Below are 16781 nucleotides of genomic sequence, written 5' to 3'. Positions count from 1 at the left end.
AGCATTTCATGACAACAGCATTGACATATTCAATAACAGTTTCCAGAGCTACCTTGCATCTGTTTCAAGATTGGCTGTAATTTTTAGGTTTACAGTTGAATTAATACAGTTATACAATATTGTACTCAGTATAAACCCTTTAAGACATAAAATTAAATGAGGTTACTGTGATCTTTTTAAAGGAAATTTTTGGTGAGCTTGTTTCTTAAAAGACATCGAAATTCTATAAATCTGTAAGTCTAACATGTAAACAATAACAGTTTTAGATCCAAATTGTTTTCTGCCCCAGGGAACACAAAATCCAGCAAGTGTATAGATAAAAGGCCAAGATCTATCTGCTCACATGGATGAGTGAGTGAGCAGCTGGCATTTCTCTGAAACACTTAGAAACTCAAGGATGCACTGTAAGTCATGAGATTTCAAACACTTGAAATTAGTTGATTTTTAGCCTCCTTTGAACCTGTTTCAGTTCCCTAATCCAATACTGACACAGGTAGCCTCAAACATGGAAAATTCTGCTTACAACATGAACCAGATCAAACTCTCTGTGTGTGTGTGTGTGTGTGTGTGTGTGTGTGTGTGTGTGCATGCGCGTGCCTGTGTGTATGTTTCTGAGTGTGCACGTGTATGTGGAGGCTAGAGTTCAGCCATAGGTTATTGCTCCTAGCTGACAATTTTTTCAGAGTCTCATTGGCCAGGAAGTTACCTAGTAAAGCTAGGTTGGCTGGTCTGTGAGCCCCAGGGATCAGATTGACCTGTCTCCACCACCTCCACAGCACTGGGATTACAAGTGAGTGAAACACACCAGATTTCTCACATGGGTTCTGGGGTTTGAACTCAGGTCCTAGTGTTCATAAGACAAGCACTTCATGGACTGATTGAGCCATCTCCTCAGTCCTAAAACTTTTTCTTTTTTGAGGCACTCCCTAGTAGCCCCAGTTGGTCTGAACCTCACAAGGATGCACCTGCCTCTGCCTCTGTCTCCTGAGGCTGGGATTAAAGGTTTGCATTTATATTGCTCATCTAGTAACTTTCCCATTAACCAACATCTGTCCTCCCTATAAGCCAGAATAGGTAAATCTGTACATCTTAATCATGGTGACACTTTCCCTTGCTAGAGTCTAGGTTAGAAATGAGCAAGAAGTACAGTGCTAGTCAGTGAGATGTGAAAGTTTTGCAAAACATCTTTGATCTTTGGGAAAAGGCTTTTATGTTCCTAGGGAACCAATAAAGGCCTCAAGAGGTGGTTGTTCCTGGATATGATGCTCAAGTGTTCTTGCAATCACCTAAATTAGGCAGGATAAAGTCACCAGCAGGCATAGAAAAGTAAAGGAAATCATAGAGGAACCAGAACTCCAGCTTTCTTAAGCTGAGCATGACCCTGCTTCCAGATTCCGGGTTTCATGGCATAAAAATATGCCCTTACTTTGAAGTCTTGCTGATATATGCAATTAATTTTTATAGTTTAATGTCATCTATCAAAAAGGGAAAATTTGGAGCACAATGACTAATGGAGCAGCCTCATGGCCCTAATCTAGTGTGTATTTGGCATTTGGGTTTGTGACACAATAAATCACCTGTCAAAATACCTGTCAGTGTTGGATCACAAGCTGGTGTCTTTTTAGTGAAGGAATAGAAGGAATGTTTTACGCCATATCTCAAATAGCACATCTACGAATAAGAAATGGCATCTTAATCTTTTCCCCTGCTACTTCAGGACGCTTGCTCAACTCTTAAAACTCCAAGTTCAATTGCCAGGCCACATACCAATCAAGCATATCATTTTTTGGTCCACTTTGATTATACCACTGGTGAGTTTCTAGTTGTATAATGATTTCCTTAAAGGAAAGGTGTGTATTATCTTTCATATTAGGAAGTTAATAGTTGAAGGGAGAGAATACGAATAGAACCCAGGATGCTCCCAGCCAGACCTGGTGCTGCCAGGGAACCGGGTGGAACGCATTTCCGTTTTCCTGTGCTTACAGTTTTGTTTTCTATTTTTTTTCTTTTTAGGCAGGGTCTCACTATATAGCTAGCCTGGAACTCACTATGTATGCCAGATTGGCCACCAGCTCAAAAGATCTACCCACCTCTCCCTCCTGAGTGCTATGATTAAAAGTTTGTACCACCATGCCCAACTTCTGTGCTTACAGTTTTTATCAGAAATTTCTAGGCAGTGGAATGAGAAAGTTAGTCAATGTGTTCTTTCTTGCTCACTACCAGCCTGAACGCTTATGATTCCAAAAGCTGCAAGTTTAAATCAGAAAAGTACTCAAGTCGTTGTCATTTTCAAAACTGCTTGCCACTGGCTCTTTCCTTAGATCACCAAGATCCAGTTATGTGACTCATAAGAAATGTCCATTTCCTACATTTCCATTGTGTGTTGATGCAGATAAATGTAGATGCTCATCAGTGACTTAGGAGCTGCATCAAGCCCTGGAACATCACAAACTAAATTGCTCAGGAAATGTAAGAATATCTGGTCTGAGTCTCTGAAGCAAGCTGGAGTGAGTTTGTTGTTGTTGTTGCTGCTGTTTTGGTCTTTTGGAGACAGGGTCTCCCTGTAGCCCCAGCTGGCCTGGAATTCACAATGTAGACCAAGCTGGCCTGGAACTCACAGAGATCTGCCTGCCTCTGCCTCCCAAGTGTTGGGATTAAAGGCATGTGCCAACACGCCCAGCTTTAGAGTGAGTTTTGATGGATACCTTTTCTCTGAGACACAACTCTCCCTTTGTCAGAATTCAGATGTGAATGCAATGTTAACAAAATTAGGTCCTTAGGTCAGTAAGTAGGAGTCTTGGAATTATCACTAATATCTATGTAAACTTGAATATGAAATCTCATTTTTCTGGGCTTCTATTTCCTCATAGCTGTCAAAAAAAGAGTTCATTGATCACTAAACATCGCTTTTGTTGAATCTTCACAAATGGCTACCAATTTCACAGATTAAAACAAGCTACCTAAGGTGATGGCTAATAACAGCATATCTTTACCAAGGGCTAGGCACTGCTTAACATTAGCCACAGGGTAAGAAGTAGCAGGAGGATTCAATCCCAGGTCTGACTATCAAGGCCAGTTTTTCCGACATCACTAATGAGAACTCTCCTTAGAAAACCAACCTGCTCACTGGTAACAGTGATAGGTTCCTTGAGCACGATCCAGGTCACACATTCCAGCAGAGGTGGAGTGGTCAGAGAGCCAGAGTATGTCCAGTAGTCCAAGTTTCCAGGAAGGAGGCAACGAGGATCAAAGTTAGCGAAGTTAACACTCTTCCCCTACAGAGCAAATACACAGGAGAAAGTCATCACCAGATCAGCTCAGGGCAGTAGGAGAGTCCAGCATCCATTGGTCTAATGACCTCTGACTGGAAACCTTTTGCACAGAGGGCCTAGGTTTATTGGCAAACAAAATGAAAAGAACTGATAGAAGACATTTCACTTGGAAGCACAGATTGGCAGGTAGGAGCCAGAAAAACTATGTTTCATTTTGTCAAAAACCAATCCCATAGGTTTTCCATTGTCATGAATTGATTATACAGAGTATATAAAGTGATACTGCTACCTCTAAAATGATAAAAATAACTTAGATTGCAATAACAGAAAAATAGGCTCTTTGAAGGAGAGTAGGTGTTAATCTTGCCATATAGATCAGAACTAAAAATTCATTCAACTCTGGACACTCATTTGAAGCAACAGATGCAAGCTGGAATGCTTTGCTGGAAGTTGTGAGATTTTACACTGTTGCTTCCCCTTCTTTTGCAGAGATGAGGTTACATGAGAATAAATGAAGGGAGCTAGAGATAATGAACAGGGGAACAGGGGAGATAAAAAGCCAGGAGAGAGAGTAGGGCCATGTGGAAAATGGACCAGACTTATTATATATGATTTAAGAGGTGCAAGATAGGGGCAGAGATTGTAGATTGCATAAGCTGGTGCTGTTTCAATTTGAAGATGAGCTTTGTATAGTCAGGGTGCCAGAGTGATTGAGTTCCCAATCACTGGAAGAGTTTAAGTGGATGCTCAACACAGCTACATTGCACAGAAAGTTTAAACACAGAATGAATGAGCTCAAAGGGTCATGGATATAAATCTCCATGAACAGGCCCTTGTCCATCCTGTGTTCCTATGAATCTCTTGGATTAGCAAGGTGATCATTATAGAGTCTGTACTCCACAAGTCCTTGCTGTATGAATCACTGAATGGCTTGACTTGGTAATCATTCAGGCTCCTTGCCTGACATTGACATTCTCTGGTTCTTGATTTTTGTAGGCTTAAATGATGGAAAGCAACAGCACGTATTGAAAAGTCATAGAGTTTACCACAATTAGGATCAAGAGTTATAGAAAGAAAAACTAAATACATACAAGCAATTATTTACCTACACCAAACTTGTTACAAACACCATGCCACCAAAAAGACTATTCATTCTGATCAAAGGAAATTTCTAAAATCAATGCAGTGTTGGAAAGAGTTACCTTTGTTTTAATGGACTGCAGTGCATCAAGGACTTGCTGAAGACCTGGTGTAGCAGGGCCGATCTACAGAAAAGTGTGAGGGAGATCTTATGAGCTGATTGGCATTATAATAGTTTTTATTTGGGTAACATTATTATAAAATTTCTCCAAAAAAAAGAAGCAAAGTCTACCACTTAAACATGTTATGTGTCATTCTTGTCTTGAAAATGTTAACATAGGATTTCTGGAAGTCATTGACTCTAGCTTGTCTCTGCTTCTGTCTTTATAGCTTCCCAGAAACTACCTTCTCAATGTCCCCAGTGACCTCCAACTGCTGAGCCAATGGTACTCAAGAGATTATCCCACTTGACCCTCTTGAGGGAGCTCACATTCTTGTCCTACCTTCCTTACACAAATTGTTTTCTGGTTTTCCCCATATCCTCTAGCCTTCCTAACATCTCTTGACTCTTGTGTTCCCTTTCAATCATTAATAAACATTCTGCCTCTGGTCAAAGGCCTTGCATTAGCAGTTTCTCAGGACTACATACTGAGCAGTTTTATCATCCTGCTCTTCCTGCTGTTTTTGGATGACTTCATGAACACCTGCAGCTTTCTCTCCAGCACACAACACCAGGCTCATGAGACACCCCCATCAGATTGTTCTACACTCCCTTTCTAACTGGCTGGGGGTAGCTGAACCTGAGAAGTTTCCACCATTGCTTGAAAATTGTTAACACTGAGTCACAGACCCCCACACTCCCAGAACTTGATCTCACTTTAGTACTGTCTATCATAAAATATTACCATCATAAATTTAGTTGAAGGTTCAGTTAAAACAAACCAAATCCGATTGGTCATCTTCAGTTTACCTCTACCTGTTCTTCACACTAATATCTAAATGGTTTCTAGCTGATATACCCCAAAGATATCCAAAGGGGAAGCACAGAGAGATGGAGGGAGAATTAAGCCTGAAAATACTACAGAGCAAAAGCATTTCCTCAGTTTTTTGTAGAATGTCCTCTTTGTTACGAACAGTCTCTCCAGTCAATCCTTCTTAAATGAAGAAAAACAAGGAATTGGGCCATCAACTAACCTTCAAAAAAATACCCAAAACAGCCAGTCCATCTGGTTGCTGCACAGCTTTTCCAAAATCCCCATATTTGGTGTTCCAGTGAACCAAATGAAGCTACAGTCATGGAAGACAAAAATCAGAGTAAATGAGTCACAAGATAAAAGCCAACAGGCCTCACCCCATGAAAAGCCTTCCCTCTATAACTGGAGGCTATCAAAGAGAAAATATGGATACTTTAAGGTAATTTTTTTCATTTAATTCTAATTAAACACTACTTGATATAATGGCTCATGACTTCATCAAACAGCTCTAAGACAAAGGAATGTAGAATTTTGAAAAAGGCACAAACATCATTTATAGATTTATAATAAAAAAAATTCAATGCTGTTCTCAAAGCCTTAATGATACGATAAAGGTCCCAAGAAATGGATGTGAACGTCCTTTGCAAAAGGAGTTGTTTACTTGGTGTGAGCAGAACTTACAAAACTGAACTCTTGAAATGAATGCTAAATATTTCTAAGCACTTTTTCCTGTAAATGAGAAACTGTATCTTACCTCTGCAGCGTATTTCATTTTGTCCACAGTGTGTTCAGAGCCTTGCCCATCAGATGAACCCCAGTGAAAGTGAAACTGGATCAATCTGTAGGTGCCGTGGAGGGGTCCTCCTTTCAGCACTGAAATTACAAAGCATGCATGTAATATCTGTGTGCAAACACATACACATATATCCATGTGGATACATAGCTATACACATACTGCACAAGCTCACGAAACACCCACAACAAATTATTGTCATCTTTAATCCCATTTTATAACACCGAATATATGATAGCCACAGTTTTGCTCTATGAAAATTAAATCTAGACTTAAGGTTAGTATAGATTGCTGACTAAAATAATTTCAACTGCTTTTTTTTAAATTTTGATGTTATTTTTATTTTATGTGTATGCATGCATTGCCTGCATATAGGTAAGTGCATCCGTGTCGTGCAATGCCTGGAGAGGTCAGAAGAGGCTGCCGGATCCCCTGGGACTGTAGTTACAGACAGTTGTTAGCTGTCATGTGGGTGTGGGGATTCGAACCCGGGTCTTCTGCAAGAACAACCAGTGTTCTTAACCGCTGAGCCATCTCTCCAGCCCTTCAACTGCTTTTTATCATTCTTTGTGCTAGCTGATAGAGGAATGTCCTGCCCTTCTTTGCTAGATGCAGGGTATGTCTCTTGTGGCACCTCAGGTTTAGTTGTAGAGAGAGGATGTTTTACGTAGAATTAGCACTCACTTAGCTGACCACTTGAGAAAGGCCAGTGAAGTTACCTATGAACCTAAGGACACAGTCCTTCCATTGAGACCCAAAAATTGCCCTTAGGCCTGTTTGCTAACCTCATACCAGTTCTGACACACCAGAATTTGTGAAACAATAAACATTCCTTTGATCAAAACATTATAAAATCTAATTGTGCTTACACTGACTAAACTGGATTTGTCCCGATTTTTTATTGAACCCTTTGGACCTTACTTTCCTCACCTGTGAAATGGAGGCATTCAATTATTTATTTTGTCACTAGTTACCTATCTACCATCTCCTATATGTAGTTGCAAATTCATTATCTCAAGAAGTCAAAATTCTAACTATAAAAACTACCTCCAGGTTCTCTATCCTGGAATTGACTTTAGTCAGTAAATTAGCACCAAAACCATGTTCTTAGACACTTCCATGTGCAGAAAATTAACAACTGTGTCTTGAAAGAGGATGACAAGGGAGGAAATCACATTAAATTTTGCCTAACTTCTATGTAATGATGAGCTTTAATTAATTTACTTAAATGCTTTTGGAAGTAACTCAGTTCTGCTGTTTTATTTTTCTAGGGCTAGACCTAAAACGTCTATTGCTTTAAATACATTTTATTACCCTTGGTCTATAATTCTGCAAAATAATAAGTTAGACACTACTGTGAATTTGCAAAAAAAAAAAAAAAAGGACAAGTTCTGCATAACAAATTGTTGGCTTCACTTCACTTAAATATGCTTCCCTGGTAGCAATACCCATTCATCTATTCAAAGTAAAGGATGGAGCTGGCTGGGATATGCAATATGGCCTTTCCTTAGGGACTACACAACTACTGGCTGCCAACTCTTTCAGTGGGCCAAGAGAAAACAGGAAGAATGAAAACAGAAAGAATGAATCATAAGTGGTGTTATATTACACATATGATAAGAGATGGAGTTTGTATGTATTCTGATAGAAGCATAAAAGCAACTAACTATAAACACTTATTTTCAATCTGACAGTACTGCAAGGAAAAGATTAGTCTCAATCTCCCATATTGGGTTTTATCAGAAATGATCAAAAATCCCCTTTTTCATAATAATATACCCTCAAGAATGAAATATATCTTTATGAAACAATTTGGTTCTGAAAAAAAATCCTTTATTCTAACTCCTCAAAGCTAGTAACCAGTTGACTGATCATTAGCAGCAAATTCATTTATAGCATCACTAGAACAGCCAAGGAGCTAAACTAAGTAAATAAAACTGTCCTAAGCATCTGAGATGTCTTTTTCGTCGCTCCTCAGGAGATTCAGACCAGCATCTTACATTTTAAAGTGTCTAAACTTTTCCATTATTATTCTCTCCTTTGTTGACCTTAAAACTGCATCTTTATTTACTTGTTTCAGAGAACACTGAATTAGAGGAGTTTACATATATATTTTTATTTTAAAAGGCTCTGTGAACATTTTTTTTAATGCTCTGGGTTCAGTGATTAAACACATTTAGTGGTAACCTATTATCACCAAATGGCTACTTTAGCCCTGGTTAAAGTAAAACTTATTGCTGTGTAGATTAGAAAACCATTGTGATTAGTAAAGGTTACTAAATCCTTAAAGTTAAGTTGCTTACAGAAAGCAGCCATTCCCTGGTCTCCTTTAAGTAGTTATTTTGCAGCTTATTGTTAGCTCAGAAGTTAGTTAATTAAATCCCTGAAAAACGTTGTTATAACAACAAATTGTTACAAACTCAGGCAGGGCTGTAATCTGAGAAACAGAAATGAAAACATTTTGGCTAAATGTAGAAAGTTATATTATATTAAAAAAATCTATTTTGATTGCTATATACAATTTTCTAACCTCAGTTGAAAATGAAATCTGTCTTTCTAATGCAAAAGGAATTTCTCAGTGTTGTAGAAATTGCTGGCTGTAAGATTTTTCTGTGAAATCAAGGCATATTGTGTGTGTGTGGTGGGGGGTGGTTCTGAAGAGCTCATGCTTTACGATACCACAGAAACATGTTCCATGGGCTGCAGATACATAAAAGGGGCTTTTACACATCTTTTTTTCAAAACTTTCAAATTTTAATTTAAATTGAACTCTCAACACCAGGAGCTTGGATCAATTTTAGTTTGTTATCAGCTAAATATAAATAAAAAGTGTAACATCAAAGAATAATCTGTCTTCATATACTGACTACCTTGGCAAATTATTAAGATGCTTGTTTTGTTAATAGGAGATTCAGTAATACTGAAATAAATCAGAATCCAATGTAAAATCATAATTGAAAATATACCACTTTTAAATATTTTTCTTCCTAATCGCTATTACTGCTTAATTGAGATGCATTTGAATAAGAAGCTAAAGACCTCCAGTATATGTCAATAATCTTTCTTAGCTCTCAAATATAAGTAAACATCCCCCAATTATCCTGTTCAGCAATTTCTATTCAATGATGAAAATGAATAATTTCCATAGAAAATATGACATTTTGTAAAGTTGAACAATCTACTCCACAAATGTTCTGAAAAATTTTTAATCATGCGTTACTATTTTTGCTACTGATCAAACCATGTGTACATTTTGGTTGATAATTGTCAAAATCCTAGCACTATGGTTAATGCTGGCAAATCTGGGGAGAAGTGCCCATACTTTTGCTTCTTCTAAAGAATGAAATGTTTAGCTATCAATTTTACTAGAGTAGTATAGTCAAAAGAATCAAAAGTGAAGAAGTTTTAGTTTAGCTGTAGAGCAACTATTTAGGAGTAAGCTGACCCCTTTTAGCTATACAGCAACTACTAAGGAGTAAACGAGTTTCATTACTCACAGTCCTTAGGAAACTTTGATCAGTACCCTAGATATTTATGATTCGGCTGACACCGTTAACCATGTATGTGACAAGTACTTCATTGGTTGTTATTCTTCCGTTAAATTTATGATTGCCTGTGGAAGGTAAATTTTACAGCTTCAAAATTAAGTCCCTGAAAACCAAGCATAACCCAGTACAAAGCCTCATTATGTCATCCCGACAATGGTCTGCTTGAAAGCAGCACTGGGGAACACACTCAGCTTTCTTCTTTCTTCCTTCTTGAACTAGCATAAACAAATAAACATTGTTTCATTTCTTTAAACACAGAGCTGGGATGAGAGTAATGTATGAGCTGACCCAACAATTCTGACATTACTATCTAACTTTCTGACTTACTGTCTTACTGTCTGACATTACTCTAACTTTGCAATAATGCAGAAGAGTTTAAAACTTATTAACAAGAGTTAATAAGTTAGCAGGAGTTAATATTTTGACTCCTTTTGTTCCAGAAAAAGCTAGCAACAAAAATCTCCAGCAGGGAGGGGGTTTTTAAATAATACTTTTTAAAGAACTTAAAAGGATTACTAACTATTTTTCATTAATTTAGGATTATTTGTTTTAAAGGAATTCAGGAAACTTCAATGTGGGCTTCAGGTTAAGGCCTATTAGATCCACTCTTAAAAAGAATTACCTCCAGGTAAATAAACATAACACCAAATTCAGCCAAGCTGATCTCTAGGTACTTAAGTCTGGGTGTAAGACAACAAAGTGTAAGACCTGGATTCATAAGAAGTTCTAGAAGGCTGGAATCTCAGTGGGGACTGAGGGTAGAAAAAAGTTAAAAACTGATGCATTTAAATGTAGAAAATAAGAAATTGTTTTAAATTCCAAACTGTTAACTCCGAACAAGGATTTGTTAAATCATTAATTTTCAAAACATCAAGTATCCAAAATTAATTATTTTTAGACCTGTGTGTATAGAAAAGTACATTGGGTTTTTAAAAATATTTTATTTATTATTTTTATTTCATGTGTATGCGTGTATTGCTTCTTGTAGGTAAGTGCACCCATGTTGTGCAATGCCCTTGGAGGACAGAAGAGGTTGTCAGGTCCCCTGGAACTGGAGTTATGGACAGTTGTTAGCCTCCATGTGGGTACTGGGATTCGAACCCAGGTCTTCTGCAAGAACAACCAGTGTTCTTAACCACTGAGCCATCTCTCCAGCCCCAGTACACTGGGTTTTTAAAAACATGGTATGTCCAATTAAATATTATCTATGGTTACCATTCAATGATTCTTACTTAAACTCTGTTTTTAAAAGATTGCCTTTGGTCATTCCAGCAAACTTGGAAGGAGACCCTCAGCAAGTGATTCAGACTACCCAGCTGTTTCTTTGTCTTCTAGGCAGCTTCTCTACCATTTTGCTCTAGCTTTGAGAACCTAGAAATCTAAAAAAATAAAATCTAAAAGGTATGTTTCCACATGGTATAAATTACTTTTCAATTTATTCTGTAAGTTGATTTTCCTTTTATATCAACATTTTAATATATTCTATATCCTTGTTTAACCAAAGTTCCTGAAAGAGACAGGAGATACAGGGGCAGAATTACAAAGGAATCTTTCATGAGCAAGGTAGAACAATCCCTCTAATCTTAGCTGAGATTAGACCCTTTTCCTAGCTTTTCCTAGACCCTTTTGCCTTTCCAGGGCACACATCCTGTACTCTCTTCAATCCCCTAGTGTTTCCTAATACCCTTTGCTGGAGGTCTCTTTCAAGATACCAAAATCCTTCATTCCTCTCCCTAAGCTTTATTTACCCTGGAGACACTTAACTGACATACCACTTCTTCAGGCTCCTTGGAATAGTTCATTTTTGCAAGTATCAAAGTTAGAGTCAGTGCCTACTATTTCTGTGTGCTTCTATTTTAGATGTGATCAGGGCAGGTTGGACTCTGGAGACACAGAACCACCAGCCCCCACTTGCCTGTAAGAACGCAGTGTTACAATGGGGGCCAAACTGCTGCTGGCGCCACAAAACCTTCAGCAACCTTCCCTTCTCACAGCTACTGACAGCACCCCACCGAGGGTATTGTCTGTGAATCTCTAGCTAACAAACTTCAGAATGGGCAGATATCTCACCTGGGGAAGTGAGCTTACATCAAAAAGGAGTATTGGTGGTCACACATCCTGCTTCCTATCCCCCTTTCCTTAGCTGCAGGCTCCTGCTGTGAAACCAACTCCATCCTCTGAAAACTATAAGAAGAGATGACCCCCTCCCCATTTCTTTTTCATGATCCAATTGGCTTTATTCCAAAGATACAAGGATGTTTCAATATATGTAGGTCAATAATTGTAATAAATCACAAAAAGGAACTCAAAGACAAAAATGACATGATCATCTCAATAGATACAGAAAAGGCCTCTAAAAAAATCCATGTGTTCATATTTCTAAAGGGAAGTGGACTGACAGAAACACACTTTAGCATAATTAAAGTTACATTCAACAAACCTATGCCAGCATCAATGTAAATGGAGAAAAACCAGAAGCACTCCCATTAAAATCAGGAACCAGACAAGGCCGTCCACTATCTCCACTATTTTCAGTATAGTGCTTGAAACTCTTACTAGAGCTTAAGACAAGAGAGAAATGAAAGGAGTACTAATTGGAAACGAACAGATCAAATTATCACTATTAACAGATGATATGACTTTTTTTTTGAGGCAGGGGGCTCCAATTCTTCTCTTCAGATCTCCAGTCATATAGTCTGGCTCTGGTACTGGGGGTCTGCACTCTCCTTGGAGTTCTAATAAAATTCTTATGCCCAACAATCCATCACACTGTCCCCTTGAACCCACATCCAAGTCCAGTCCACAGTACCTTGGAACACTTCATTTTTGTGGGAATCAAAGTTATAGTCAGTGCCTATTATTTCTGTGCCCTTCTAGTTTAGATATGTTTAGTACATGCTAGACTTTGGGGACACAGGAAATGAACCAGGCCCCACCTGTCCTCTGATCTTTTATTTATCAGGCATTAAATTGGGTTAGTGTTGACATAGCATACAAGTAGATAGATAATACACATATGTACCTTTAAAGACACTTTTAGAACTTCATTTAAACCACCTGTTATTGTTTTTACACTCTAAATGTGGCCATCATTTACCAGAAGAAATAGTGGGAAAATGTGTCTGGCTCTAATCATTGCTTATATAGAGATGGATCCGTCAGCGATGAATATACTCATGATAAAACACATAACGACATTGAAACTTCCCAAGTGAGGGTCAGTACATTCTTTTTCTATTTTAGTTTTAAAATTTCTTTTGCATTTTTAAATTGAATTTTTGAATTTTCATACGATATAGTTTGATGGCTTTTAGATTCACTCCCCTCTCTGTACCTCCCCACTTGGATAAATTACCATCATACTTGAAGTGACTGAGCTAATCAATGACAGAGCTGGAACTGGTGTCCAGGACTGTGGGGCCCCCAACACCAGACTATGGGCTGAAACCCACTTTTCAATGACATTCATTATAAAAGTAACATATTTCACAATCACTTCTGTGAATAATATAGGGAATTACCACATTTAGTTTCAGCTGTTTCCTCACTGTTCGAAATAACCACTTTTCTTAAGCATTCAATTTCTGTGTAGCACCCAATGAGGTACACACTTTGCTGGACTCTACCCATTTGCAATAATGATTTGTTGTCAGTCGACTAAAAAGTTTCTCCTTTTGGTTTCTGAATGACTACTAAACATGAAATTTAACCATTCTTCCTGGTGAATAAGGTTCAGTTTTAGACAGTAAAAGTAACATGTGGTTTGTCTTTTGACACACGTGTAGTGTATTATACTCTAAATTCTTACAGAAAAGATGATCATCAACACTACTCAAATGCATGAGGAACTAAGTAAGATTCATGAGGGCAGGTGGGGCCACCATGTGCTGAACAGACCAAAAAGTAAGACAAAGATATCTTCAGATCTTGACCATATTATAAATATGTGGTAGATTTTACATAAAAGATACTTTTTTGTTTAATTACTTGAGCATTTTTTTTTAAGTGGGAGAAATACCACTTTATACCACATGGGAAAGTGGTATAGTGGATTCACTGAAGAATGTCTTTGATGTACATCATGAGCTGGTTCTGATGGTGATAAAGCAAGAAACCATGTGTGTGTGTGTGTCTGTCTGTCTGTCTACACTAATGAGGGCTGCACAAAGGAACAGCAAGTTGCAAACATTTTTCTGATTATCTCCACAAGATCTGCCGTTAAATTATCCCCAAGGATTACTGTTTCAGAAATCTAAAGAGTCCAAAACATTTTTAAAGGACACTAGGAAGTTTTTTCAAAATCAAACTGAACATATTGTAGTGACTGAAACAGAAGTTTCAACCTATTGTAGTGGTTTTAATTGCATATTATACAACATGCTACTACCATATCTATTGATCATTACTTTGAACTTTGACAGCAATAGTGGATGCTTCCTGTCTTTTCTCCTCTAACACACCCCCTACTCCAAACCACCAACAGTGTTTTCAGCCCCACTTTATTCAGTGACCTTCAAAGGAAAGCATTCAGGAAAATAGGGCACTGGCAATTAAATCAGCCAGCCAACAATAAAGGCAGCTAAGATGTCGAAATGGGATTGCTCTCATTTTTCTAAACAAAACAGGAAAAAGTATTCATAGCATTCTGCAATTGGCTCTATTACAAACAAATTATGGTAAGCAGATTTTAAGAAACTATCTAGACATTTCACCAACTCTAACATATCCTCATTTGTGCAATAAATTTCTGGGGTATATGCTCAGATATACTGCTACCTTTATCACAGGATGCCAGTACTGAGAAACACATGTTTTCCAGAAACTTCAACCTTTTAAATCAGACTTTCCTCATTGCTTGCCTGCAAGATAGCACTCACTAAGACATACTAAGGACAGACATCATCAACTCTGGAAAACAAATGTTTTAAAGAGAATCTTAAAAGTTCAAGTTTTGTGAATTGCCTGGTTTTTGTATAGGGAGAAACCTGGCTTGCCTTCTGTGACTTCGCTGAAGCTTATCGCAGTTACCTGATGCCCTACATAGAAGACAGGAATTTGACAAGGGAGAAACAAGGATGGTTCACAGTAATTAGCCTACTTCTGGGCCCTAAGAAGAGATCAGAGTGGCCTCTTAGTGTCTGGAAACAAACTTCAGCATAAGGGGCTGCCACTCTCCCGAGTTCTTCCATTAAGGTGACTAAAAGTCACAGTTACTTTTTAAATACTAACCTGCTTTGTCCTGGGAGTCATCAAACTCCACGTTGAAGGAGTGGCCATTGTTGAGAATCCTCCGGGAAGAGGCTTGGTCATAGCAGACAGACACAGGCTGCAGGGAAGGGTCATGTATGGCAGTCCTGGTGTCAATGTCAACAGGGGACTGGCGCTCTCCGTTGGCAACAGGGAAACTCTTATGCCAGTGCTCAGGTCCTGAGGGTGAGAAGACATCTGTGAAGTTATCAGCAAAGGAAAAGGACAGCAGACCACAAGATGAGGCCAATGATTCTAGAGCCTGTCAGCTCGGTTCCCATTTTGGTGGTGACTTAATAGCGCAGTAGTGTTTAGTAAAACAAAGTGTGCCTCTGTTTCCTTACTTGTTACATAGGCTGATAATATTGCAAATATGATACTATCATACAAATATTACCAATTCTGAGGTCTTTTTACTTGAATTCAACGACTGAAACTGGACAGGCTAAAGTGAGGGATGGGTTGAGCTTGGGATTCTCAGAGGTCCGGAAGCTCCGGGCTGTCACAATGGGTGAGTACAGACCACAGACGAAGCCTCAGGTACAGACACCCTGTCTTCAGAATCCCATCTACTAGAAAGCCCATAGCCTCCAAGATGAGGCAAGTGCACCTCCTCTTCCCTCCGCTTGCCTCAGACAACAGGTCTGTGGCCCGGATAACGACCAGTAATTGGTGATTAACCCTCTCACGTTAGAAGTTGAGAAATGAATGGGAAAACTCGGGGACCAACTCCCGGGATTAGATTCGAATGGGCTCCAGAAGAGGCTGGTGCTGAAGTGCGCAGGGAATCCTAGCCACAGGTGCGGTGGAGACTGACGCCCAAGGGAGAAGGGAGTCCCTAAAGCTTCCTACCACCTAAAACTAAAACAAGCCTGCCGCGATTCTGCCTAGGTCTGCATAGAGTGGCGGGCTGGGGACCCCGGGGTACTGTCTTCGGTACTCTGCGCTGGGCTGTCCCTCCTGGGCCCCGCGCGCGGCACTGCGGGCGCGAGATCCTCGACAGCGCTAGGACTAGGGCGCCTGGGACGTCCCTACGGGGGACCGGCTCGGGGACCAGGCTGGAGAGTCGCGCTTCGGGAGCCACGGGCTCCGCGGTCCTGGCAGGTGCCTGCGGGGACCCGGAGCGCGCGGCCGGAGCGCGGCCTCCGCACTCACCGTTCTGCCCGCTGTATCCCCAATGATGGGACATGGTCGCGCCGGTGCTCCAGGCGGGACAGCAGCTGTCGTTGGTCTGGCGGCCGTGCCGTGTGTGTCGCGGGTCGCACGGTCCGGCTTTTATAGGCTCCCGCCAACTTCGTGCTCTGGGCGGCCCAGGGGAGGGACCGAGTGGACCTGGGCTAGGGGAGGAGACGGTGGAGACGACGAGCGGAGGTGGCGGGCGGAGGTGACAGGCCGAGGTGACAGGCTCCGGGCTCCCGGCTCGGGCTGCCGGGCCGGGGCGGGGCGCCCTCGGGCTCCTCTCGGCTTCTGTGTTCGACCCGCTCCGCAGCGTCCGCGCACTCCGCACCTTCCTGGGCGCGGCGCTGCCTCCCAGCCCGGCGTCCCCGGCCCCATTGTGAGCTCAGCACCGGAGCGCTGTCCGGGCCACCCGCCCTCGAAGCCGGGCTTCGGCTCCGAGCGTCGCCCTCCTGTCCCGCCGCGGCCCGTAAGCCGGCTGCGAGTTTGACCTTGGGCGGGGTGCGTCCTGACAGCGCAGGGAGCTGGGATCCGGAGCGGGGAGCCGGGGGCCCCCTGCTGCCCAGCTCCGGGAAGGCGACCCGGCCTCCGCGCCTGGCTCCAGCTTCTTACTCCCGGTACAATTAACCCAGGGAGTCTAGATGCCTAGTTCTGTGTTCATTTAAAATAGCCAATACATCTCCCAAACCTC

At 40.6% G+C, this 16781-nt stretch overlaps 1 protein-coding gene across 1 annotated transcript in view; it reads right to left on the bottom strand.

The window, feature by feature from the left end:
* Ca2 (carbonic anhydrase 2) overlaps window positions 1-16235 on the bottom strand; it is a 17581-nt gene extending 1346 nt beyond the window's left edge. Inside the window, exons 1-6 of the mRNA XM_008836926.3 lie at window positions 16070-16235; window positions 14897-15094; window positions 6081-6199; window positions 5547-5639; window positions 4475-4537; window positions 3120-3275 (exon numbers count right to left, since the gene is read on the bottom strand). Coding sequence (XP_008835148.1) covers window positions 3120-3275; window positions 4475-4537; window positions 5547-5639; window positions 6081-6199; window positions 14897-15094; window positions 16070-16103 — 663 coding nt within the window. The 5' untranslated portion in view covers window positions 16104-16235. The remainder of the gene's footprint in view (window positions 1-3119; window positions 3276-4474; window positions 4538-5546; window positions 5640-6080; window positions 6200-14896; window positions 15095-16069) is intronic.
* Window positions 16236-16781: the final 546 nt, after the last annotated feature.

The sequence above is a fragment of the Nannospalax galili genome, unplaced genomic scaffold (genome assembly GCF_000622305.1).
Source record: "Nannospalax galili isolate Female #2095 unplaced genomic scaffold, S.galili_v1.0 scaffold370, whole genome shotgun sequence".
NCBI classification, from domain to species: Eukaryota; Metazoa; Chordata; class Mammalia; order Rodentia; family Spalacidae; genus Nannospalax; species Nannospalax galili.
This window is presented reverse-complemented; position numbering and strand designations above follow the sequence as displayed.